At 51.1% G+C, this 24,546-nt stretch overlaps 1 protein-coding gene across 1 annotated transcript in view; it reads left to right on the top strand.

Moving 5' to 3' along the window:
• Positions 1-4,797: 4,797 nt before the first annotated feature.
• Positions 4,798-24,546, top strand: part of trpv1 (transient receptor potential cation channel, subfamily V, member 1) — a 28,617-nt gene continuing 8,868 nt past the window's right edge. The window contains exons 1-8 of the mRNA XM_052035920.1: positions 4,798-4,912; positions 5,927-6,096; positions 12,404-12,556; positions 13,098-13,238; positions 20,263-20,561; positions 22,278-22,454; positions 23,442-23,600; positions 24,043-24,138. Coding sequence (XP_051891880.1) covers positions 4,839-4,912; positions 5,927-6,096; positions 12,404-12,556; positions 13,098-13,238; positions 20,263-20,561; positions 22,278-22,454; positions 23,442-23,600; positions 24,043-24,138 — 1,269 coding nt within the window. The 5' untranslated portion in view covers positions 4,798-4,838. The remainder of the gene's footprint in view (positions 4,913-5,926; positions 6,097-12,403; positions 12,557-13,097; positions 13,239-20,262; positions 20,562-22,277; positions 22,455-23,441; positions 23,601-24,042; positions 24,139-24,546) is intronic.

The raw sequence follows: 24,546 nt of genomic DNA on the forward strand, positions 1-24,546 counted from the left end.
GCATTGACCCAGGATACCAGAAGATCTCCCCTATGTCTCTTCTAGTGGGGGATTGTCAATATCCATCTGAAACATTGGAACAAAGTAACTGTGCCTCGATTCAATGTCCCACCCCTGACAATGTGACACACCCTCAGTACCATCTCGATCTCATGGCATTGAGCTGACCCCCATAGCTACCTAACCCAGGGACAAGGGTACTGGTGACTGAGGGTGAGATGCCTTACCCTCTGTGTAAACTGAAACATTAACAGTTTCTCTCTCCACAGATGCTGCCTGACCAGCACTTCCTCTTTTTACTTTCCAGCATCGGCAGATTTTTTTTTATTTTGATTATCCTTCACCCTCTCCCAGGTTGTTAGGCATACTCTTCAAAGCAGTCAGCAGACTTTGAAAGCTCTGCGTTCGCTGTGAAAGCCTTTGGGATATCCTGGGTTGTAAAAAGCATGATAGAAATACAAGTAGAGTTGCACCCAGTTTGTGACAGAGGTGGTGAGAGGGGCTGGAGCCAGGGCTGGGTGAACTCACAAGGACCAGTTTTACCTCTGACTGGGTCACTTCCACTGTGCTTAAAAGACTGAAGGTTCAGTTACAGTCCTCAGTCTGATAGAAGTTTTCTGTAGGAGGGGCACAGAGTAACTATCGTCCCTGGTGGGGACAGTCCAGAACAAAGGGCAGAGTCCTAATGTTCAAACCCAACCATCAGGGCTGCTGGCAGAAACAGCTCCTCACACACGGGAGAGCGGGAATCTGGAACTTTGCCCCAGAACGCAGTGGATGCTGGGGGTCCGTTGGACCTTCCAGAAGTGAGCTGGATTGATCCTTAGTGGGTGAGAGTATTGAGGAGTATGTGGCCATGGCAGCTCTACAGGTCAGTCTGATCTGGTGAATTGCTGGAACAGTTCTGAGGGGCTGAATGGCCTTCTGTTGTTCCTCACTCAGTGTCAAACGGGGAACCAGCAGCAGTTTTCTTCTGAAAACTGATTATGATTTTTTTTAATGGAATCATAGAAAATTTATGGTAGAGATGGAGGTCATTTGGCCCATTGTATTTATACTGGTCAACGTTATCCCACCTTCCAGCACTGGGCCCAGAGCCCCGCCGGTTACCACTGTTCAGGAACATGTCCAGGTACTGTTTGTATACTGAGGGTCTCTGCCTCTCCCACCCCTTCAGAGAGTGAGATCAAACCTCTGGGTGACAAAAAAAATCCACACCTCCCCTCTAATCGTTCCACTAATAATTTTAAATCCACGTACATTGGTTTTGACTCCTCTGTCTTATTTACACTCAAAATTATATAAACCTCAGTTAAGTCTCTCTCAGTTCTCCCCACCTCACCTCCCTTATTTGGTTCCAGGCTCCACCTTCCCCTCCCGTCAGATTCCAACATCTGCAGCCCTTTGTTGCCTCCACCTGTCACCTCCCAGCCTCTGTCGCAGTTTCCACTCTCGCCCCCTCCATCTGCCTATCACTCCCTCCTCACCTTGATCCACCTATCGCCTGCCAGCTCTGGCCCCCTCCTTCCCCTCACCTCTTTGTACTGGCTATCTCCCCTCTACCTCAGCCAAGTCAAAGTCGAGTCCATTGTCAGATGCACAGGTCCATATGTGCACAGGTGCAACGAAAAACTTACTTGCAGCAGCATCACAGGCACAGAGCATCAGATAAGCAGCATTCAGAAGAAAAACATAAATTAGCATAAATGCAAGGGTCTCGATCAGAAACGTCGACCTTTCCCTCCACAGATGCTACCTGACCAGCTGAGTTCCTGCAGCAGTTTGTCTTTTGCTCCCCTCACCCTCCCCCATTCCAAAGAAAAGAACCCAGTCTTCCAATATTTCCTCATGGTTACAGTTTTCCAGTTGTGATAACGTCCTTGTAAATCTCTGCAATCTCTCCAGTTCGATCACATCTTTCTACATTTACATAATATGTAAATCAAAACAGGACGTGCTGGAAACACTCGTCAGGTCACTCCATGGGTGGAGGGGTGAAGCAGAATGAACATTTCAGGGCAAAGACCAGAGCGTGGATTCTGAATTTCTATGATTTATGTGTCTATTTTTTGATGCTCTGCTTCCTCCTTCTTTTGGTTAAGAGAAACTGATCTCATCTTGTGAGTGTGGTAGTTTTTGGGTGGACTGAGACGTCATATAGATGAGGGAAGTGGTCGGAGAGATGGTGCACAGAGTCATTGGACAGTGCTGGTGACAGCAATTTGCAAAAGCAGATTGATAATTCACCGACCAGAGCAGCAGGGGTATGGCAAACCGTGACTGGTAAAGTGGAACAAAGGAGGCATCTCGACCTGGGGGCTGGTTCAAACTATTGATCGGGGTCAGTGTCTATGTCATCAGCATTACCCGCTGGTGAAGGCAGGTGCGGCTTTTCTAAAGGTAAGGGAAATCTGTTGTGTTTGTGGCTTCAGAACTCTGGGCTTTGTTTGAAGGAAAGTTGAAATCTGAATTTTGGGAAGTGGAGTTCCATGTCGGTGACCCTGGTGAGCTACACTGGAAGCAGATCACAGCACAGTCTGCCAGTCTGCTGAGCTTCCACATCACTGTGCCACGGGCAGGGAGCCAGGGTCAGGCTTTCTCCAACAGCAGGATGGTCAGTGACCAGAGGACACGGATTGGAGTGATTGACAGAGTGGAGAGCAGGATTGTGATCTCCTTTACACAGCAATTTGTTGTGATCAGATTCAACAGAAGTCAGAAATGCATAAAGTGTAATACCGCAAGGCTGCAAAGGGTGAGCAGAGGAGTGAGAGCTCTTTCACAGAGCTGGCGCTCACACAATGAGCAGACTGGCCTCCCAGGTTAGCAAAGCAGTCCCTCAGCGCAATCCTCCAAATAAGTCGGGGAAATATTCTGTGTCTGACTGTGAACATTGCGTCACACTGGATACTGGATGCTGAGACAAACGATGATCAAGTTGTGAGTCTGTGATACTGAGAGTGTTTTGGACACTGAAGAATATTTTATCATTGTTTAATAAAATCAGGCTGGGATATACAGAGGGCCATTTCTTTTTTAAAATGTGTTTTCTACACTGTTTTGTTGTTGGATGCTTACATAACTCTATATAAGAGGAATCATGGCAGATTATTGTATCAAACACACTGGGGCAGTTTGACATAGTTTATTTGTGAATAGTGAGTTGTAAACAAGAACTGATGAGAAAATGTAATATTCTGGATTTACAGAGGATATGTTAAATGAATAACCTATTACACAAAAGAGGCATTCTTCTTCATCCAGCTTACACAAATGTCCACCATTCAACATCACCCAATAATTCCCTCTTGGATATTTGTCATTCTGTTTATAAATGGCCATATTGATGGAACCATTAAATCAAAGCTACATTGTCCCTCCCTGGGACTTAGAAAAGACCCGGTCACCATGTTAAAGAGTAGGTTTGTACGCCCTGATGTGTTGGCCAGCACTTAGCCGTAGCCACTGGAAGTCATCAGTATCATGTTGCTGATTGTGGGATCTTGCTGTGTGGAAATTGGCTCCTACGTCACAACAGGGGCTGCACCTCAGAAGTAGCCCTTTGGCTGTAAACTGCTTTGGACATCCTGAGGTTATGGAAGGTGCTACAGAAATGCAGATTTTCTTTATATGCTTTCCACTGGATTAGAACTCAGAGCCTGGAGAATAAGACGATGAACTATAGGGAATCCTGTCACGTTCGGAGAGGGTTGGTCCTCGGCCTTCCCTTTGTTGCAGTGTTTCTGGACGAGATCGGCAAAGTGCATTGGCAAGGTGGGCAGGGTCTGCCCTCACTAGCCCATGCTGAAAACAAGCAGGGTTCATCATCAGTAAGGGCTTGTGGGTGAGTTAGCAGATACATGGAGATCTGGCTGTGCTGTTAATGTGCTTAATTCCTGCATTGGGGTAATCTGTATTGCAGTAAGATTGTTTTTATGCTTATTTTGGTCAAAATTACTAAATTCTCCTAGCTTTACAAGGAAGATGCTTCACCCCTTTGGGATTTTCACAGTCACACAAAGCCTCCCCTGTTCTCAATCAGTTCCCAATCAGTTTATCACTGACTCAAAGCGACTCGCAAAGAACAAAGCCTTCACTTTTTTCAGAATCACGGGTCCAGGCTCCTCCATGACATCTCTCACCACAGATACCTCCTTTTAAACGCTCTGTAAAGCCTCCCTTGGACCGAGGCTTCAATGAGCCCTGTTCCACCATCTGCTACTTGCTGTTGACTGGATCTCCGTGAAACCCACAGGGATATTTGTCTATCTCTTGTTGGACTGTGACCTGTCCCTCAGTATTCACTGATCATCCTTGCTGGGAGTTTAGTTGGAACTTCAACTCTTTGAAACAAAATACATTTGGGAGATGGACAAGGTGCGTTGGTGTAGATCAGTCCCAGATACTGGGTGTAGTGACAAAGTATATAAAAACTTTTATATACAGAACACACTGGGTGATGTTGAGTTTAATTCTCCAGTATGCATTATAATTAGACTTACTTTTTCTTTTTCTTTTCCAGATCATCTGAAGTTTGCCACGTTAACAGCCTCCCTCTCTATCCCTTGCGTAATTCCATGCATCAGTGGACCTGTGGAGTGAGGATGAGGCGCCTAGCCAGTGAGGATGACAGTCAACCCGAGGCCACTGCTGAAATCACGTTGAGCGCAGACACAGACGAGGTTTTCACTGAGGATGAGGACCTGGATGATTTCAACTACCCCCACGGGCACTTCGCAGTGGCCAAGGGCACAACCCCTTCCACCCCGAAACGTCAAAAGAGGACAGCTCGTCAGTATCACTTCCGTGAGGCTGATGGCTCGAAAACCAAGGCGCCCATGGACTCCTTTTACCCAAAAGGTTTTCAAATGTCACAAAAACCAAGTGTCCCATCACCCCAGAAGAAGGAAAAGTAAGTGGGCAGGTTGTGCCCGGAGCAGCGTATGACCAAAGAAAAAGAGGTTACCAGTTAGTTTATTGGTTTATTATTGTCACATGTACTGAAATGTTTCCAGGCCATCCAGTCAGATTACTCCATAAGTAAGTACATCAAGGTAGTACAAAGAAAAACAGAATGCTGAATATAGTGTTATGGTTACAGAAAAAGTGCAGTGCAGGCAGACAGTAAGGTGCAAGGGCCATGGCGAGGTAGATTTAGAGATCACGATTTCATCTTTAGCATATGAGAGGTCCATTCAAGAGTCTGACAACAGTGGGATAGAAACTGTCCTTGAGCCTGGTGATAGGTGCCCTTCAAAACTTTGTATCTTCTGCCCAACGGGAAAGGGGAGAAGAGATAATGACCGGGGTGGGAGGGGTCCTTGACTATGTTGGCTGCTCTCCTGAGGCAGCGGGAAGTGTAGACAGTGTCAGTGGAGGGGAGGCTGGTTTACATGATGGACTGGGCTAGGTCCAACAGGCAGCAGACATCCATGAGGTGGTCAGATCTAGTAGGGACTGAATGCAAAATATACCTTGTAGGAAGCCATCAAGGGGCTATAGTGCATCTGTATAGAGAGCTTTAGGAGAAATGCCCAGTGCTCCCTGTGAAGGACCATCAAGGGGTGAATAATGCACCATGTGTAAGGACATTATGGGGTTAATTCACACTGCTTCCTGAGTAGGGCTCTCAATATGTTTCTGTTTCTCTAAAGTTGTATAAAGTTATAACAAGATACAACCATCAATTAATTTCTCTGCTGCTTAACACATAATCACCTGTAAAAATTAAGCCCCAGTGAGTACTAAGAGCAACTGTGCACAGTAAGTCTCACGGTCAGTACAGCTCCCTGTTGTTTCTCTCAGTCAGAGAGAGAGAAGGGGCAGGGAGACCATACAGGGACTTGAAAGCAGAAGTAATATTTAAGATATCCAGGGGTTGCTGGATTGCAGCCCAGTTTTGTAAAGAGTCGCTTGTTGTTTCCAGGAGGCAGACCCTGGATTTGTTCAGAAGCAGTGAGCGGAACACGGTGCCCAAGCTGTACGAGCGACAGTGGCTGTTTGAGGTGGTGTCCAAAGGCGATGCGTCCGAGTTAGATGGATTCCTGCAGCACCTGATCCGGAGCAACAAACGTCTCACTGACTGGGAATTCAGAGGTACGCACTGCACCTCCTCTCCCGAGCTCCCTTCCCGCCTGAGTCCCCACCAAGTGTGAATGTGCACAGTGCGCAACACAAATCTTGCATTTCTGTAGAACTTTTCACGTCATCAGAAAGTCCCAAGGTGCTTTAAAACCCATAAAATAATTCTGAAGTTTTGTCTCTGGTACACTATAGCTCTCCCTCAGTACTGCCCCTCCCACAGTGTGACCCTCCCTCAGTACTGCCCCTCCCACAGTGACACTCCCTCAGTACCGTCCCTTTTTTTTTACAAAACGTTTATTAGTTAAAAGCACTACAAAAGTCAACAAATATCAAATGTAGACACTCCCTCAGTACCGCCCCTCCCACAGTGAGACACTCCCTCAGTACTGACACTCCCTCAGTACTGACACTCCCTCAGTACTGACACTCCCACAGTACTGCCCCTCCCACAGTGAGACCCTCACTGTGCTGGGGTGAGTGGCTGAGTTCTACATGAACTGAAGCCACAATTTTCTGCCTTGGGACTGGGTAGGGGTCTCACAGCGGCAAGGGTCACCTCCGTCCGTGACTGCAGAGAGCCTCACTGAGGGGCAATAACAGATCCAGGCGCACTGAGGCCAGTCTGTGCTCCAACACCAGAACGTGGGATGGCCATTTCTGGGACACACTCGCCAATAAGCGGGCACTGGGGACTGTTACAATGGGCGGGGTCACTATGTAGGGGTTGACTGGTGTACCATTGCAGGTGCTATGTAAAGGTAGCTGTTGCTCAGCAGAGCTCAGTGCGAGGCTGCGGGAAGTGCCTGAGCTGCTCGCACTCAGTTTGATGTCACAGTGGTGCCACTCGCTGGCTCACTTCATCCACACTGGGAGGAACCAGTTGGTCTTTGGATCCTCTTTCAGAAGCCGTTGTGTCTGGGAAGTGAGACCAGGGCCCAGACAGTCTGACCCGGCGCTCCCATTGAAGCTTCACGCTCCCGGGAACTGTTTCCCCTCCCCGGCTCTCTCTCTGACAGCTTCATGCTGAACCCAGGAGCCTGACTGCTGCGTGTCTGGCCTCTGCCCTCACCAAGTGGTGGTCAGAGCTGGAATCAGCACCACTGGAGTTTCATTCTGAGTAAACCACGTCCAGTCCCAGCACTGTGTGATCTAGGCAACTAGAAGGAAGGGTGAAGGTTCCAATTGCCAGTTGGGGAACGGCTTGTCTAGGCTGAAGACTCCCTCACCCCATCCCCCCCCACCACAGAGAGCCCATTCCACCTGCAATTACACTAAAAGTATTGACATACAGCTCTGAAAAAGGCCATTTGGCCCCTCTGTGCTGTTCTGATGTTTCTGCTCCACACCATCTCTTCCCATCCCCATCTCCTTGCATCCAGCTGCCCCCTTGTCCTACCTCTCCCTCTGGGCACTCTCCAGAGAAAAGAGGTGCTCCTGAGTTCCTGATCGGATTTATTCCTGCTCATCTTGTAATTGGTAATTGGTTTGTTATTGTCACATGTACCCGGATACAGTGGCAAGCTTTTGTTTGCGTACCATCCAGACAGAGCATTCCATACACAAGTACATCAAGGCAGTGAAAAGAAAAACAGAATGCAGGAGGTAGTGTTACAGTTACAGGGAAAGTGCAGTGCAGGCAGACAAATAAAGTGCAAAGGCCACGACGAGGTAGAACATAAAACAGCACAGCACAGGAACAGGCCCTTCGGCCCACAATGTTGTGCCCAACCAATTACATTAGTAATAAAATGCCCAACTGAACTAATCCCTTCTGCCGACACAATGTCCATATCCTACCATTTCCCTCACATTAATGTGCCTGTCTAAGAGCTTCTTGAATGCCCCTATCGTATCTGCCTCCACCACCACCCCAGGTAGTGCATTCCAGGCACCCATCACTCTCTGTGTAAAAAAACTTGCCCCGCACATCTCCTTTGAACTTACCCCTATCGCCTTAAATGCATGCCCTCTGATATTAGACATTTCAACCCTGGGGAAAAGATACTGGCTGTCTACTCTATCTATGCCTCTCATAATCTTATAAACCTCTATCAGGTCTCCCCTCAGCCTCTGCTGCTCCAGAGAGAACAACCCAAGTTTGTCCAACTTCTCCTCAAAGTACATGCCCTCTAATCCAGGCAGCATCTTGGTAAACCTCTTCTGCACCCTCTCCAAAGCCTCAACATCCTTCTTATAATGGGGTGACCAGAAACGAGTGCAGTACTCCAGATGCAGCCTAACTAGAGTTTTGTAAAGCTGTCTCTCGAACTCAGTGCCACGACTAATGAAGGCAAGCATGCCATATGCCTTCTTTACTGCCCTATCAACCTGTGTAGCCACCTTCAGGAGCTATGAACTTGGATCCCAAGGTGCCTCTGCTCATCAACACTGTCAAGGGTCTTGCCATTAACAGTGTACTGTCTCTTTACATTTGATCTTCACATTTGGCCGGGTTAAACTCCAGCTGCCACTTCTCTGCCCATATCTGCAACTGATCTATATCCCGCTGTATCCTTTGCCAGTCTTCTGCGCCATCCACAACACCACCAATCTTCTCATCATCTGCAAACCCACTAACCCACCCATCCACGTTTTCATCCAGGTCATTTATATACATCACAAATAGCAGATGTCCCAGTACGGACCCCTGAGGAACACCACTAGTCACAGACCTCCAGCCAGAATAAGTTCCATCGACCACTGCCCTCTGTCTTCTACGGGCAGGCCAGTTCTGAATCCAAACGGCCAATTCACTGTGGATCCCATGCATCTTAATCTTCTGGATGAACCTCCCATGAGGGACCTTGTTAGACGCCGCACTAAACGCAATGCAGACAACATCCACAGTTCTACCTTCATCAATCACCCTCGTCACCTCGTTAAAAAACTCAATTAAGTTAGTAAGGCACAACTTGTCCTGCACATGCTGAGTGTCCCTAATTAGGCTATGGTTTTCCAAATGCTCATAAATCCTATCCCTAAGTATCTTCTCCAGTAACTTCCCTACCACTGAGGCGAGACCCATTGGTCTATAGTTACCAGGATTATCCCTGTTTCCCTTCTTGAATAATGGAACAACATTAGCTACTCGCCAGTCCTCCGGGACCTCGCCTGTGGCTAGAGAGGACACAAAGATATTGGTCAAGGCCTCAGCAATCTCATCTCTTGCCTGTCTCAATAACCTGGGGTATATTCCATCAGGCCCCGGGGACTTATCCATCTCAACATTCTTTAAGAGACCCAACGCTACCTCCTCCTTTATCTCAATGCATTAGCATATTAGCACGCTCCACACTGATCTCCCTGTCCTCCACGTCCTCCTCCTTGGTAAATACTGATGCAAAGTACTCATTAAGGACCTCACCCACATTCTCCGCGTCCAAATACATGTTCCCTCCTTCATCCTTGAGTGGTCTTTCCCTAGTTATCCTGTTACTCTTGATGTATGTATAGAATGCCTTTGGATTCTCTTTAATCCTTCTTGCCAAGGACTTTTCATGGCACCTCCAGGCTTTCCTATTTCCCTCCTTGAGTTCATTTCTGGCTTCTTTACAATCCTCAAGTGCTCTGTTTGATCCCAGCTTCCTAAGCTTTACATACTTTTCCTTTTTCTTCTTGACTAAATTCACCACCTCTCTCAACATCCAAGGTTCTCTTCCCCTGCCATTCCTTGTCCTTCCTTCTCACTGGAACATCCCTGTCCTGTACTCTGTGCAGTTGGTCTTTAAACACCCTCCACATGTCAGATGTGGACTTGCCCAAAAACACCTGTTCCAAATTAATTCTCCCTCGTTCCTGCCTAACGCTCCCGTAATTTGCCCTGCTCCAATGTAATACTCTCCCGCAAGGTCCATACTCACCTGGCCAGGCTCATTACCCACCACCAGGTCCAGTACGGCCCCTCCTCTCATTGGACTATCAACATATTGATTTAAGAAACCCTCCTGGGTTCTGCTAACAAATTCTGCCCCATCTAAACCTCTTACACTAAGGAGGTCCCAGAAGTCCCTCACGACAACAACCCTATCAGTTTTACACCTTTCTCTAATCTGCCTGCATATCTGTTCCTCAAGGTCCCGGTGGCTATTGGGGGGGTTCTTATATCGAGAATATTATATTGGGGCGTTCTTATCTCTCATATCAAGGGATCAAGGGTTAATCTTTTAGCTCATAAGAGGCCTGTTCAAGAGTCTTATAACAGTGGGATAGAAAGTGTCCTTGAGCCTCAGGCTTTTGTATCTTCTGCTCGATGGGAGGGGGGAAAAGAGAAGAAGTCCGGAGTGGGAGGGGAGGCTGCTTTCCCAAGGCAGTGGGAAGTGTCGGCGGAGTCAGTGGAGGGGAGGCTGGTTTGTGTGAGGGATTGGGCTGTATCCACAACTCTCTGCAATTTCCTGCGGTCTTGCACAGAGCAGTTGCCGTACCAAGTTGTGGGCCTCTTGTTCCGTTCCCTCCCACAATGAGAAGACCTTTGCCACATCCACCCTGTCAAAGCCATCCCCTGCCCCCTCACACCCCCCCCACCCCACCCCAACCTCCATCAGCGGGGAAGGAGCCCCAGTCTGTGCGGCCTTGACCTACAGCAGGGAGTGTTTGGGAGACTCCCCAGGGACAGGCAGCAGCACCTCTAGAGAGGGCAGGACCAGGGTGGGAGAGGGGACACTCACCAACCACTGATCCCCCCACTGTGTACATCAGGTGACCCCTAAGCAGGAGAGGGGTTGGATCCAGGTGTTCTTGTCTCTCACCCCCTACTCTTCCCTTGCCCTCCCACCCAGAGGGATGTTTGGGGAGGAGAGGTGGAGACAGGTCTAGTAGCTGGTGGCTCAGACCGGCTCTCCGCAGCCCAGCGGGAAGACATCCTCCCCGTCTCGTGCCGTAACAGAGCTTGTGAACACCATTCCAGCAGCAAAATCTGGCAGATGCTGGAAATCTGAAGTGAAAACAAGAGGACACTGGAAATTGTCGACAGGTCAGGCAGTACCTGTGGAGAGAGAAGCAGAGTTAACGTTTCGGGTGGATGACTTCTCGTCAGAACTGGGAGAAGTTAGAGAGAGAAGTTTAAAGTTTCAGAGAAAACAGGAGGGTCAGAAGGTCAGTTCTGTGATGGGAGAAGGGTGGAGAGACCGAGTGACGGGGGAGGGGGAGGAGGGGTAGTAAGGGGCAAAGAATGAAATCTGAAGTTAGCAGAAGGAAAAGCTTCAGGAAGTACAAAATACAAGGATGGAATAGCTGAGGGTCTGAATCAGTGTGTCCTGAAGGCTGCGTGTTAAGAAATGAGAGCAGAAGTGGGACACTGAGCCACTCAAACCTGTTCCCCATTCTGTGGTGATTATCCACCAGCTCCCATTTCCCTGCCTTATCCCCATATCCCTTGTTTTTTTTTAATAAGGGTTAAGGGTTACAGGGAGAAGGCAAGTAAATGGGGTTGAAAAAAAACAGCCACAATTGAATGGCAGTGCAGTCTGGATGGGCCAAATGGCCTAATTCTGTTCCTATATCTTATGGTGTTATGGCCTAATATCCAGAAATCTATTGGTCTCCATTTCAGATGTAGTCAACAACTGAGGTGCACAGCCCTCTAGGGTAATTCTAAATGGGCCTCTCCCTTAGACTCCTTATCCAGGGGAAACACCCTCCCCATATCAACCCTCTGAAGCCCTCCAAAACTTTTGTACATTTCTGTGAGATCACCTCCCAATCTTCTAGACTCCAGAGAATAAAGGCTGAGCCTACTCAATCTCTCCTCTTGCGTCAGACCTGCCTGCTCGGGAACCTGGTGAAGTCTGGTGAATCTTTGCTGCGTTCCCTCTATCCTTTAGGTAAGCAGACCAAGCGTACACAATGGTCCAGATGTGGTCTCACCAGGGCCCCATATAACTGCAGGAAGGTGCCTTTACTCTTGTACTCAAATCCATCTCATATGGAGATTGGGGAAATGTCTCAGAGGGTGGTGCATCTTTGGAATTCTCTCCTGTGGGAGTTGATTCAGTGGAGATACCTACGGTCAAGGTTGGTGTTTGAGGGAGTCGAGGGTTCAGGGGAAGAAGATGGCTTAGAGGCCAAGATTGGAGCAGCCCTGATCTTACTGAATGGTGGAACTGGGTTGAGCGGCTGAGGCCTTCTGCTGCTTCTGTCTCCTGTTATGTTCTCAGCAGCAGAAGGGGTTAGTGACCAGTGGGTTAGGGAATTGAAGGTGACCAGAGAAAGAGCCAGAGGGGATGAGAGAGCAGATTGAGCTGCTGTGATCAGGGGTGGCTGGTGAAGAGGTTTTCCGAACTGTTGTCGGATTCTGGGACATGTCACCTTGTGTGCCTTACAGAGCCAGAGACGGGGAAAACTGCATTACTGAAGGCTCTGCTGAATCTGAGTAGCCACCGGAACGACACCATCCCAGTGCTGCTGGAAATCGCGGAGAAAACGGACAACTTGGAGCAACTCATCAATGCAGCCTACGTGGACAGTTACTATAAGGGTACGGAGGTGGAGGGACGTGGGAACGCTGGCTGCTCTGGGACCACCCTGCGGTTTCTGGGAATTCTGGAGATACTGTGCTGGGAGTAAAGTGACATGGGGAGGGGTGGGAGGGAAGTGGGGTGTGGTGGGATTTGGGGAGTGGGTTGGGATGAGTGCAGTGAGGTGGGTATGGGATGGAGTTGGTGGGAGGTGATGGATAGAGATGGGATGGGGTGGGATCAGTGGACAGGGGTGTGGTGGGGTCGGTGGGGTGGGGGTCTGAGGGCAAGGGTGTGGTGGGGTTGGTGGGGTGGGGATCTGAGGGGTGGGGTGGGGTCGGTGGGGTGGGGGTCTGAGGGCAGGGGTGGGGTGGGATCATAGGGCAGGGTTGAGGTGGGGTCAGTGGGCAGGTGACCTGCAGGCCGTCCCACTGGGCTACTTTGAGTGGTGAGGGTGGGGGGTTTCCTCCCACAGCCTCCTGTCTCCCCCAGCCCCAGCCAGCCTCAGCCTCGCTGTGTGACATCTGGCCAAGGACTAACCCGGTCTGGGTCCCTCCCTAGGTCAGACCGCACTGCACATCGCCATCGAGCGCCGCTGCCTGCACTTCGTGGCACTCCTGATCTGTAACGGTGCAGACGTCCACGCCAAGGCCAACGGCTTGTTCTTCAAGCCCAAGGGGGGTCAGACCGGATTCTACTTCGGTAGGCAGAACAGACGCACGGGGAAGGGGAGAGGATGACGATGGGAGTTGGGGAGAGGGAAGGGAGGGGGGTAGGGAAGGGTGGGAGTAAGAGAGGGAACCGGGAACAGGAGTGGGGGAGAGACAGAGAGACAGGAATTGCAGGAATTGGCATGGGAGGGGTGTGTGGAGTGCGGCAGTGGGGGGGTGACACACACACACGCACGCACGCACGCACGCACGCACGCACACACACACACACACACACACACACACACCCCTGCACGCACACACACAGTGTGAACACAGTAAGTTCCATGAGGTTGTGTAACTACAGCAGGACAAAGATTGGGTGAGATATCTCTTCCCAGACACCCTCTACTCCACACTGCGCTACCACCATCCTTTGATGAAGACTCACAGTCTCAGACCTGACTGACCTGAACAGCAGCTGTCACACCCACTGATGTCCAGTATATGTGCTCCCTGGAGCACAGGAGGTTAGTGGGAAATCCATAAAATCTTTGTGGGGCATGGGAGAGGGTCCGACGTGCTGGTTCTTTGAAGGAGGTGACACTGACCTAGTGGGCTGGGTGTCCCATGCTGGACCACCCCCTGATCTTCCAGTTATGACCTAATCCAGTCTGGACCCAAGGCAGACAGATTGGAATACCCTCCCACCTACAGGCAAGGCAAGCAACGGGCAGGGAATGCTGGCACTGTGTGTAGGATGCAACCAGTGGCATTCCCCAGGGATCAGCTTTCCACTGTTTATACAGGGTGCGGAGAGGGAATTGGGAGCAGGGTCCTCTGGTGATGCACTGAGTGGCGTAGATCGCAGAAGGAAGTTGCAAAGGCAGATTAGGAGATGGAAAACTATGTCCGGTGTGGACACCACTTCCCAGCAGGAGAGAGCCGGTTATTGTCACAGTGGAAAGCTGGGACACTGGAGGGACTGAGGTTCAGGGCTCCGAGTACAGCAGGTACTGCAGCTTCAGGGGAGATGCAAACATTAGATTCAATGTCTAAAGGAATGGTCTCTGTTAGCCCAGGGCTGGGACACAAAGGAGAGGGGTGACATTTGTACTAAGCTCCCGTTTGGACAAATCAGCTCTGAGCTCTGCGTCCCATTGACCTTGGGTGGGACAGGTTGTGGGCAGATGTATGAACTCACCAGGAAACCAAGGGTTAAAGGGTTAAGTTACAAGCACAGGCTGCACAACTGGGATTATGGCCTGTTAGGTTTCGATGAAGAGTGTATGTGCAGAGAGTGGAGAGGGAAGGTCTTTTCTCTGTGGGCTGAGGAAGGGTGGGATTCCAGAATAAAGGCAGAGTCTGAAAACTTGAGACACAAAATGTTGTTGCCAGGACCAGAGAGCCTGAGTTACAGGGAGAGGTTGGCCAGGCTAGGTCTTTATTCCCTGGAACATAGGAGAATGAGGGGAGACTCTACAGAAATGTTTTAAATTATGAGATAAGGTGGACGGTAACCATCTTTTCCCTAGGTTAGGGGAGTCCAAAACTAGGGGGCAGAGATTTAGGGTGAGAGGGGAAAGATTTAAAGGGGACCTGAGGGGCAACTTTTTCACCCAGAGGTGAGTACTTGGAACGAGCTGCCAGAGGAAGTGGGTGAGGCAGGTACAACAGTATCATTTAAGAAGCACTTGGATAGGTACATGGAGGGGCGGGGCTTGGAGGGATACGGGCCGAACGCAGGAAACTGGGACTAGCTGGATGGTCACCGTGGTCGGCATGGACTAGTTGGGCCGAAGGGCCTGTATTGCTGTATGACTCTAAGAGACTGCAGGTGCTGGAATCTGGAGCAAAAGCCAAACTGCTGGAGGAACTCAGCAGGTCAGGCAGTGACTGTGGAGGGAAAGGAACAGTTGATGTTTCGTGTCGAGACCCTCCATCTGGACTGGATGGAAGTGATGTCAGGAAGCAGCTCCTCACACAATTGGAGTGGCAACCTGCCCCTGGATAGATGAGGTCAAATAGATGCAGCTGTGTGGGGCTGAGAGTTAAGGATCACAGAACCAAGGCAGTAATTGTGTGGATCGGATGGAACTGGCTGTAGGGGCTGAATGGTTTCTTCCTGTTGCGGTGTAACAGATGCCAGGTTATATAGCCTGAGGTTAGCGCGGAGCGTCATTCGTCAGAGTCTTGTGATGTGTGGTCTGCCTGCTGGCTGAATGCAGTTTGTTGTCACTGAGCTCCTTGGGTTACATGCAGTGTGGGAACAAGCACAGTCTTCCCACTGAGATTGTTCACACTGCACTGCCTTTACCACTCTCTGCCTGCACAGTGCTGGGAGGATGTTTGTCAAAGATGTATTTAGGGGAGCGTTAGCTGGAAATTGGAAGTTTCTCCTGGGTGGAGGGTGGTACTGGACTTGTTAATGGGTTAGACAGCAGTTGGTAACCTCTGATCTGAAGTGATGACATTCTTCAAAGTTTCAAAGTCAAGTCCATTGCCATCTGCACAGGTCCATGTGTGCACAGGTGCAATGAAAAACTTAGTTGCAGCAGCATCATGGGCACAGAGCATCAGAGACTCAACATTCACAAGAAAAACATAAATTGTACAAGAAAGAAAGAACACAATTAGAACAAAAAAAAGTCCATTCTAGTGCAAAGTGGTCAAAGAGTTGCTATACTGAGGTCGTGATTAGAGTTGTGCGGGTTGGTTCTTCCTCTCCCTGCTGGTTCTGGGGTGTCTCAGCCTATCCCTGGGCACAAAACTACCTGTGATGCCTGGCAATCTCACTCACTGAGGTCACACAATGGTGACAGAATCATCCCTGAACAGCAGGCGGCTATTCAAAACATCAAGTCAATAGTCAGGTGTCTGTAGAAGAGAAGCAGTTTTGAAGCATCCTTGTGCCCTCCCTCAGGATTGAGGATGACTTGTTTCCTCTCTGGTTCTGTGGCTTCTGAGATAATTTATGAGGCCAATGTAGGAACCACAGACTCACCCACAGGTGGGACAGGCAGGTGTGTAGTTTGGGAAGTGGTGCACTCCTGCTGCCGCTTCCGCTGGTTTCTGTGACCCCGATGCATAGGTTTGAGGTTCTCACTGCCATCTTGGATGCTCCTTCCCCACACTGCGGGTCCTGGGCCAGCGAATCCCAGGTGTCAGTGGGGATGTTGCATATTTTTAAGGAAGCTTTGGGCACATCCTTGCATCTCTTCCTTTGTCCGTCTCTCTTCCCGGGACAGAGCTGGGAATAGACAGTCTGTTTCGGGAGTCTGGTAAAGTAATCCACTGGTCCTGACCAACCCCCCCAACCCCACCCCTGCAGGTTCACTCCCCTCCCGCGCTGATCTAACGTCCTTTCGGTGTCACTGACCGTCTCCACTTCCACCTCCCTGGTGGGCAGTCAGTTTCAGGGCATTACCCCCCGCTGTGCATGGACGTTCTTCCCCCACCCCCTGTATCTCCACCCACGGCCGCAATACTGTGCCCCCAGTCCTCGTACCAGCTTCACCTAAACCTCCCGTAATCAGGATCTGTGCACCTCGATCAATTCTCCCCTCAGCCGTGCTTGGTCCAAGGAGAGCAACTCAGCGTCCCCAGCCTAACCTTGCAGCTGAAGCCCTCACCCCTGGAACATCCAAGTAAATCTCCCGCACTCTCTCCCGGGGCCCTGCTCACTTCCTGGCACGCGGTGACCAGATCTCGATGCAAAACTCCAGTCGTTGCCTCACCAGAGCTTCATAAAAGTTCCGCAAAACTTTCTTGCCTTTGTACTCAGTGCCTCTGTTTACGAAGCCCAAGATCCCGCACGCCTTGCTAACTGCTGTCTCAGTGTGTCCTGCCAACATCACAGATCTATGCATACATACCTCCAGAAATCCCACCTTGCTGCACACTAGAACTATCATTATCTACATCGCCTCCCCCCTCTTCATATTTCTCTGTGTTAAGTTCCATCAGCCCCATGTTGGTCCATTCTCCTAGCCTCTCCATGTCCTGCAGACGTGGAGAGGTATCGACTTCACTGTTTGCCACAAGTTTGGTATCATCAGCACCTGTTGAAATTTTGTTCTGTATTCCAATATTCAAGTCAATAATATCCATCAAAAGAACAATAATCCCAGCCCTGACCATGGAAACATCACTGTCCGCTGTCCTCCAGTCTGAAAAACAACTATTTACCACAGTTCTGCTCTGATGCCATTTACATTCCAAGCCAGCACCAACCCTTCTATTCCACCAGGTTTTGTTAACTGGCCTTTTATGTAGTATTCTATCAAACATTTTCTTAAAATCAGTGGAGACATTTACTGCAATATGTTAGGGCCGCCTGCTGTTTTAACTCCCAGATGCGACTATTCCAGTGTTCTACTGATCAACCCTTCACATTCTGCAGCTGGTGAGCTGGAGCTCATGTCTGCTACCCTGTGTCCCGACTCACATCATCCCATTCACTCATCTGTCCCACACCGGCTCCCAGTTCAACAACGTTCTGATTTTAAAATTCTCACTTTGTGTTCCAATCCCACAGCCTCACAAGCCCCTGCCTCCCCCACTCCATCCCCACCTCTGCAGCTTCCTGTGCTCCAACAAGCCTTCCAGATCCTGCACTCCTCCAATTCTGGCATTTTGATCATCCCTAATTCCTGTCTCTCCGTCACTGCTGGCAGTGCCTTCTACTGCCTGTGCCCCAACCTCCAGAATTCCCTCCCTAAACCTCACCCACCTTGAAGAAGCTTCCTTAAAATCTACTCTGTATTCCACTTGAATAAGTGTCTCCTCGTGTGATTTGGTGTCAAGTTGTTGCTGTCAGTGTGTTGCACTCGGGATGTTTTACTGCATTGCTCGACATCAGACTCCTGAAATAGACTCTCTGTCCTGAGCTCCGTCATGGGAAAAGATCACCGGACAGACAGAGGAAAAGACTGAAGGATGAGCTTGAAACCACATTAAAGTGGCGACTCCTGACTCTAATACCCCTCAGTGCAGAAGGAGCATTCGGGCTGGTATTGAGAACCTGGAGTCCATCTGCCCTGTGTCTGGCCCTTCTGCCAACCTATCAATGCCCCGCTGAAGAGGACTGATGGTCTTCACTGTTTGCCACACCTCCAAGTTTGGTGTCATTGCACAGGTTTAAATTTTTCTCTGCTTAAGTCAATAATATATAGCAAACCAGAGGCCCTGTGTCAGCAGTGGAAGGAGTACAGGAAGCTGCCCACCCGTCAGGCACCTCCGGCCCCCTCTGTGGGAGAATCTATGGTTCCCACACCTGCCTCATCAGGTCCCAGTGCAAGCTCTCGTCCTCGACACCGGGAGGGAGAGGGGGAAGTGTAAAGAAGATGTGACCATAAGACATAGGAGCAGAATTAGGCCATTCAGCCCATCGAGTCTGTTCTGCCATTCGATCATGGCTGATTTATTTTTCCCTCTCAACCCCATTCTCCTGCCTTCTCCCCATAACTTTTGACGTCCTTACTAATCAAGAACCTATCAACCTCTGCTTTAAATACACCCAATAACTCGGCCTCCACAGCCGTCTGTGGCGATGTATTCCACAGATTCACCGCCCTCTGGCTGAAGAAATCCTCCTCATCCCTGCTCTAAAGGGAAGTCCTTTTATTCTGAGGCTGTGCCCTCTGGTCCTACTGGAAACATCCTCTCCACGTCCACTCTATCCAGGCCTATCAATATTCGGTAGGTTTCAATGAGATTCCACCCCCTCCACCAACCCTTGTAAACTCCAGAGAGTACAGGCCCAGAGCCATCAAACGCTCCTCATATGTTAACCCTTTCATACCCAGGATCATTCTTGTAAACCTCCTCTAGACCCTCTCCAACACCAGCACATTCTTCCTTAGATATGGGGCCCAAAACTGATGAAGGCAAGCATGAATGTGGTCTGACCAAGGCCTTGTAAAGCCTCAGCATTACATCCTTGCTTTTATATTCTAGTCCTCTCAAAATGAATACTAACATTGCATTTGCCTTCCTTACTACTGACTCAACCTGCAAGTTAACCTTTATGGAATCCTGCACTAGGACTCCCAAGTCCCCTTTGCACCTCCGATTTCTGAATTTGCTCCCCGTTTAGAAAATAGTCTGCACCTTTATTCCTTCTACCGAAGTGTATGACCGTACACTTCTGTATTCCATCTGCCACTTCTTTGCCCATTCTCCCAACCTGTCTAAGTCCTTCTGCAGACTCCCTGCTTCCTCAATAATACCTGCCCCTCCACCTATCTTTGTATTATCCACAAACTTGGCCACAAAGCCCTCAATTCCATCATCCAGATCATTAACATATAACATGAAAAGTAGTGGACCCAACACCGATCTCTGAGAAACACGACAAGTTTTTTGATGCAAAGAGTGGTAGATGCCTGGAGCACACTGCCAGAAGGTGTATGACATACTTGCCTTCATCGGTCAGGGCATTAAGTCAGGAAGTCATTTTGCAGCTGTATAAAATTGTGGTTAGGCTGCACATAGAGTATTGTCACCCCATTACAGGAAGAGTGTGGAGGCTTTGAACAGGGTGCAGAAGAGGTTCACCAGGATGCTGCCTGAATTAGAGGGCATGAGCTATAAGGAGAGGTTGGACAAACTTGAGTTGTTTTCTCTGGAATATCAGAGGCGGAAGGGAGACCTGATAGAGGTTTATGAAATTATGAGAGGCACAGATAGAGTGGAATCACTTTCCCAGGATAGAAGTGTCAAGTACTAGAAGACATAGCTTTAAGGTGAGAGGGGCAAAGTTTAAGGGAGATGTGCAAGGCAGCTTTTTTGAGAGTGGTGGGTGCCTGGAACGGGCTGTCTGGGGAAGTGGTGGATTCAGACACGATTGTGGCATTTAAGAGGCATTTAGACAGGCAGATGAACAGGCAGGGGATGGAGGGATATGGACCACGTGCAGGCAGATGGGATTGGTTTAGATTGGCATCACAGTCGGCACGGAAATGGTGGGCCGAAGGGCCTGATCATGTGCTGTACTGGTCTGTGTTCTATGTAGTGAAAGAGGAAATATAAATGCAGGCTGCGGCTGTGGATCTGACCAGGTGTCTCCGTGATAGGGGAGCTGCCTCTCTCGCTGGCTGCCTGCACCAACCAGCTGGAGGTGGTGAATCACCTGCTGGAAAACCCTTACCGCCAGGCTGACATCGACGCCGCGGACTCCAGGGGTAACAATGTGCTGCACGCACTGGTGGCCATCTCCGACAACAGCCGGGAGAACACCAGGTTCGTCACTGAGATGTACGACCACCTCCTCAGGATGGGCGTGAAGCTCAAACCTCAGCTCAACCTGGAAAGTGTGACGAATAAGAAGGGGCTCACACCCCTCAAACTGGCTGCCAAGACTGGAAAGATCGAGGTGGGTGCTGGGACTTGGGGTAGAGGGGTAGTGGGAAGGGGGCAGGTCCTGGAATCAATCCGTGCTGGCGGGTTCCACATGCTCGCCACATTATCATTGCCACAACATCCTGTATCCTGTTCCCTGTGTTTCCACCAGAAGTGAAAGGGTTAAATGTGAGGAAAAAGGTTGGGGACAGACAGGGGAAGGGGAGAGTGTGGCAGGACAGAGAGAGAGTGTGACAGGACAGAGAGAGAGGGAGTGTGGCAGGACAGAGAGAGAGACTGTGACAGGACAGAGAGAGAGACTGTGACAGGACAGAGAGAGAGACTGTGACAGGACAGAGAAAGAGGGAGTGTGATAGGACAGAGAGGGAGGGAGTGTGATAGGACAGAGAGAGACTGTGACAGAACAGAGGGAGAGGGAGTGTGATAGGACAGAGGGAGGGAGTGTGATAGGACAGAGAGGGAGGGAGTGTGATAGGACAGAGAGAGACTGTGACAGGACAGAGGGAGAGGGAGTGTGATAGGACAGAGGGAGGGAGTGTGATAGGACAGAGAGAGACTGTGACAGGACAGAGGGAGAGGGAGTGTGATAGGACAGAGGGAGGGAGTGTGATAGGACAGAGAGAGAGGGAGTACTACAGAAGACAGGAATGTGTAACACAGAGTGTGTGACAGAGGACAGGGAGAGAGGGAGTGTGACAGAGGGGAAGTGAACACTTTGGGTTTGATTATGCGTGGAATGTTTTCAGAATACCTTCTGTTTTAAAACTGTTTAACGGTAATTGTGCCCTGTCAGTCTGCAGTTCCCTGGTCAGTGTGGACATGGGGTCCCCATGTGGAACCCAGCTGCTGTTTGCCACGACAACCTAAGCAGTGCCCACAGCGCGGCGCTCCCTCACCGCCCCTCCCACAGCACAGCGCTCCCTCACCGCCCCTCCCACAGCGCGGTGCTCCCTCACCGCCCCTCCCACAGTGCGACGCTCCCTCACCGCCCCTCCCACAGCACAGCGCTCCCTCACCGCCCCTCCCACAGTGCGACGCTCCCTCACCGCCCCTCCCACAGTGCGGCGCTCCCTCACCGCCCCTCCCACAGCACAGCGCTCCCTCACCGCCCCTCCCACAGCGCGACGCTCCCTCACCGCCCCTCCCACAGTGCGACGCTCCCTCACCGCCCCTCCCACAGCACGACGCTCCCTCACCGCCCCTCCCACAGCGCGACGCTCCCTCACCGCCCCTCCCACAGTGTAATGCTCCCTCACCACCCCTCCCACAGCACGACGCTCCCTCACCGCCCCTCCCACAGCGCGACGCTCCCTCACCGCCCCCCCAAGGTGCAACGCACCCTCACCGCCCCTCCCACAGTGCGACACTCCCTCACCGCCCCTCCCACAGTGCGATGCTCCCTCACCGCCCCCCCACAGTGCGACGCTCCCTCACCACCCCTCCCACAGTGCGACGCTCCCTCACCGCCCCCCCCCCACAGTGCGGTACTCCCTCACCACCCCCCCCACAGTGCAACACTCCCTCACCGCCCCCCCACAGTGTGACCCTCCCTCACTGCCCCTCCCACAGGGCAGTGCTCCTTCAGCCCTGTGTTGGATGGATCTGTATGCAGGTCTGTGGAGGAGATATGATCACTGCCCTGAGCCGTGACTGACAAACCCCTCTACACATCACCCTCTGCGAGAATCTCTGCCTTTGGCATAAATTCCGCTGGAAAATGTCTCCTCAGATCCTCAAGTATATCATCGGGAGAGAGATACGGGAGGAGCAATGCAGACACCTGTCCAGGAAGTTCCGGGAGTGGGCATACGGGCCGGTGCACTCCTCTCTGTACGACCTCTCCGCCCTCGACACACACGAGAAAAACTCGGTGCTGGAGATCATCGTGTATGGCAGCGAGACACCGGTAATGGCTGTGTCCCCAGGGCCAGGCTCAGAGACTGGAGGCAGGGAACCAGTCGGGGGAGGAGGGAGGACAGTCCCCTGTACTGTCAGGGACTGTCAGTGGGCAGGGGAAAGGGACAGGGAGGGCTCAGAGCCACTCGAGGGAGCCCAATGACATTCCCTCACAGAAATTAGAAGGAACATTTAACCAAGGAGATAAATCACTCCTCGCTGACAGAGTTTGGTAAAGCCAGCACTGGGGTTTCATCAGAGCTTGACCTGTACACAATAAATACAGACAGACACCAAGTGAAGCTCCCTCTACACCGTCCCGTCACACACTCCCAGGGTCAGACACAGAGTGAAGCTCCCTCCGCACCGTCCCATCACACACTCCCAGGGTCAGACACAGAGTGAAGCTCCCTCCGCACCGTCCCGCCACACACTCCCAGGGTCAGACACAGAGTGAAGCTCCCTCCGCACCGTCCCATCACACACTCCCAGGGTCAGACACAGAGTGAAGCTCCCTCCACACCGTCCCATCACACACTCCCGGGCTCAGACACAGAGTGAAGGTCCCTCCGCACCGTCCCATCACACACTCCCAGGGTCAGACACAGAGTGAAGCTCCCTCCGCACCGTCCCGCCACACACTCCCAGGGTCAGACACAGAGTGAAGCTCCCTCCGCACCGTCCCGTCACACACTCCCAGGGTCAGACACAGAGTGAAGCTCCCTCCGCACCGTCCCGCCACACACTCCCGGGGTCAGACACAGAGTGAAGCTCCCTCCACACCGTCCCGTCACACACTCCCGGGGTCAGACACAGAGTGAAGCTCCCTCTGCACCGTTCCATCACACACTCCCAGGGTCAGACACAGAGTGAAGCTCCCTTCACACCGTCCCATCACACACTCCCAGGGTCAGACACAGAGTGAAGCTCCCTCCACACCGTCCCGTCACACACATCCTTCACCCCAGCCCTGCTAATGCCGTATTCCCTTCACCAGAACCGCCACGAGATGCTAAAGCTGGAGCCTCTGAACCACCTGCTTCAGGAGAAGTGGAACAGCTTTGCCAGGTTCATCTTTTACATCAAGTTCATCCTGTATATGTCCTACATGATCATCTTCACCGTGACAGCCTACAACAGGATTGAGGGCAGGAAGGTGTGACAGAGTTCTCTGTAATCAGCTGCGGGGCTGGGTATTAGGGCAGAGGTGGAGGGGTCACTCCAAAGGCAAGAAACTGCAAGCTGGTAATGCAGTACTGAGGGAGCAGGCACTGTGGGAGGGGCGTTACTGAGGGAGGGTCACACTGTGGGAGGGGTGGTACTGAGGGAGCATCACACGAGGGGAGGGGCGTACTGAGGGAGCACTGCAGTGGTGGGGTGGTGCTGAGGGAGCGCCACAGTGTGGGAGGGGCGTACTGAAGGAGCACTGCAGTGGGAGGGGAATACTGAGTGAGTGTGCACTGTGGGAGGGGCGGTACTGTGGGAGGGACAGTGACGGAGAATTGGATCATTTGTCTGTTTGGACAGAATCAGCTGGGGTCTCCACTTCACAACCCCCCCACCCAGATAAACACTGTCCCACTTTATTACTGTTGCAGCCTCCCTTCGAGCTGGAGCACTCGGTCAGAGGGTATCTGCGTCTGAGTGGACAGAGTGTCATGGTCGTTGGAGCTCTCTACCTCTTCCTGCAGGGGGTGAGAACTTTACCCTTCCTCTTTCCCAGGGAGGGCATGGTCAGCCCGCAGAGGAGGAGGAGGCCACTCAGCCCCTCTCCCTCCTGTTACACCAGGACAGGAGGAGGCCCTGTACTCTCCACCATTCAATGGCTGGTGTGAACAAGCTCCAACTACTGTGCTGTGCTGGAGTGAGGTGAATCTCTGCGTATAGAACGTGAAGTGGGAAGGGGAGCAGATCGATCGGCCCTTCGAACCGGGCCTGTCACTCTCCCTCGGGACGGAGCAATTCAGCGGGTCAGGCAGCATCTCTGGAGGGAAATGGACAATGAGATGGACTATGACCTCACGATCTACCTTGTTGCGACTTTGCACCTTATTGCACTGCACTTTCTCTGTAGCTGTGACACTTTACTCTGTACTGTTACT

Source organism: Pristis pectinata, chromosome 21, assembly GCF_009764475.1.
Source record: "Pristis pectinata isolate sPriPec2 chromosome 21, sPriPec2.1.pri, whole genome shotgun sequence".
In the NCBI taxonomy this organism is placed as follows: domain Eukaryota; kingdom Metazoa; phylum Chordata; class Chondrichthyes; order Rhinopristiformes; family Pristidae; genus Pristis; species Pristis pectinata.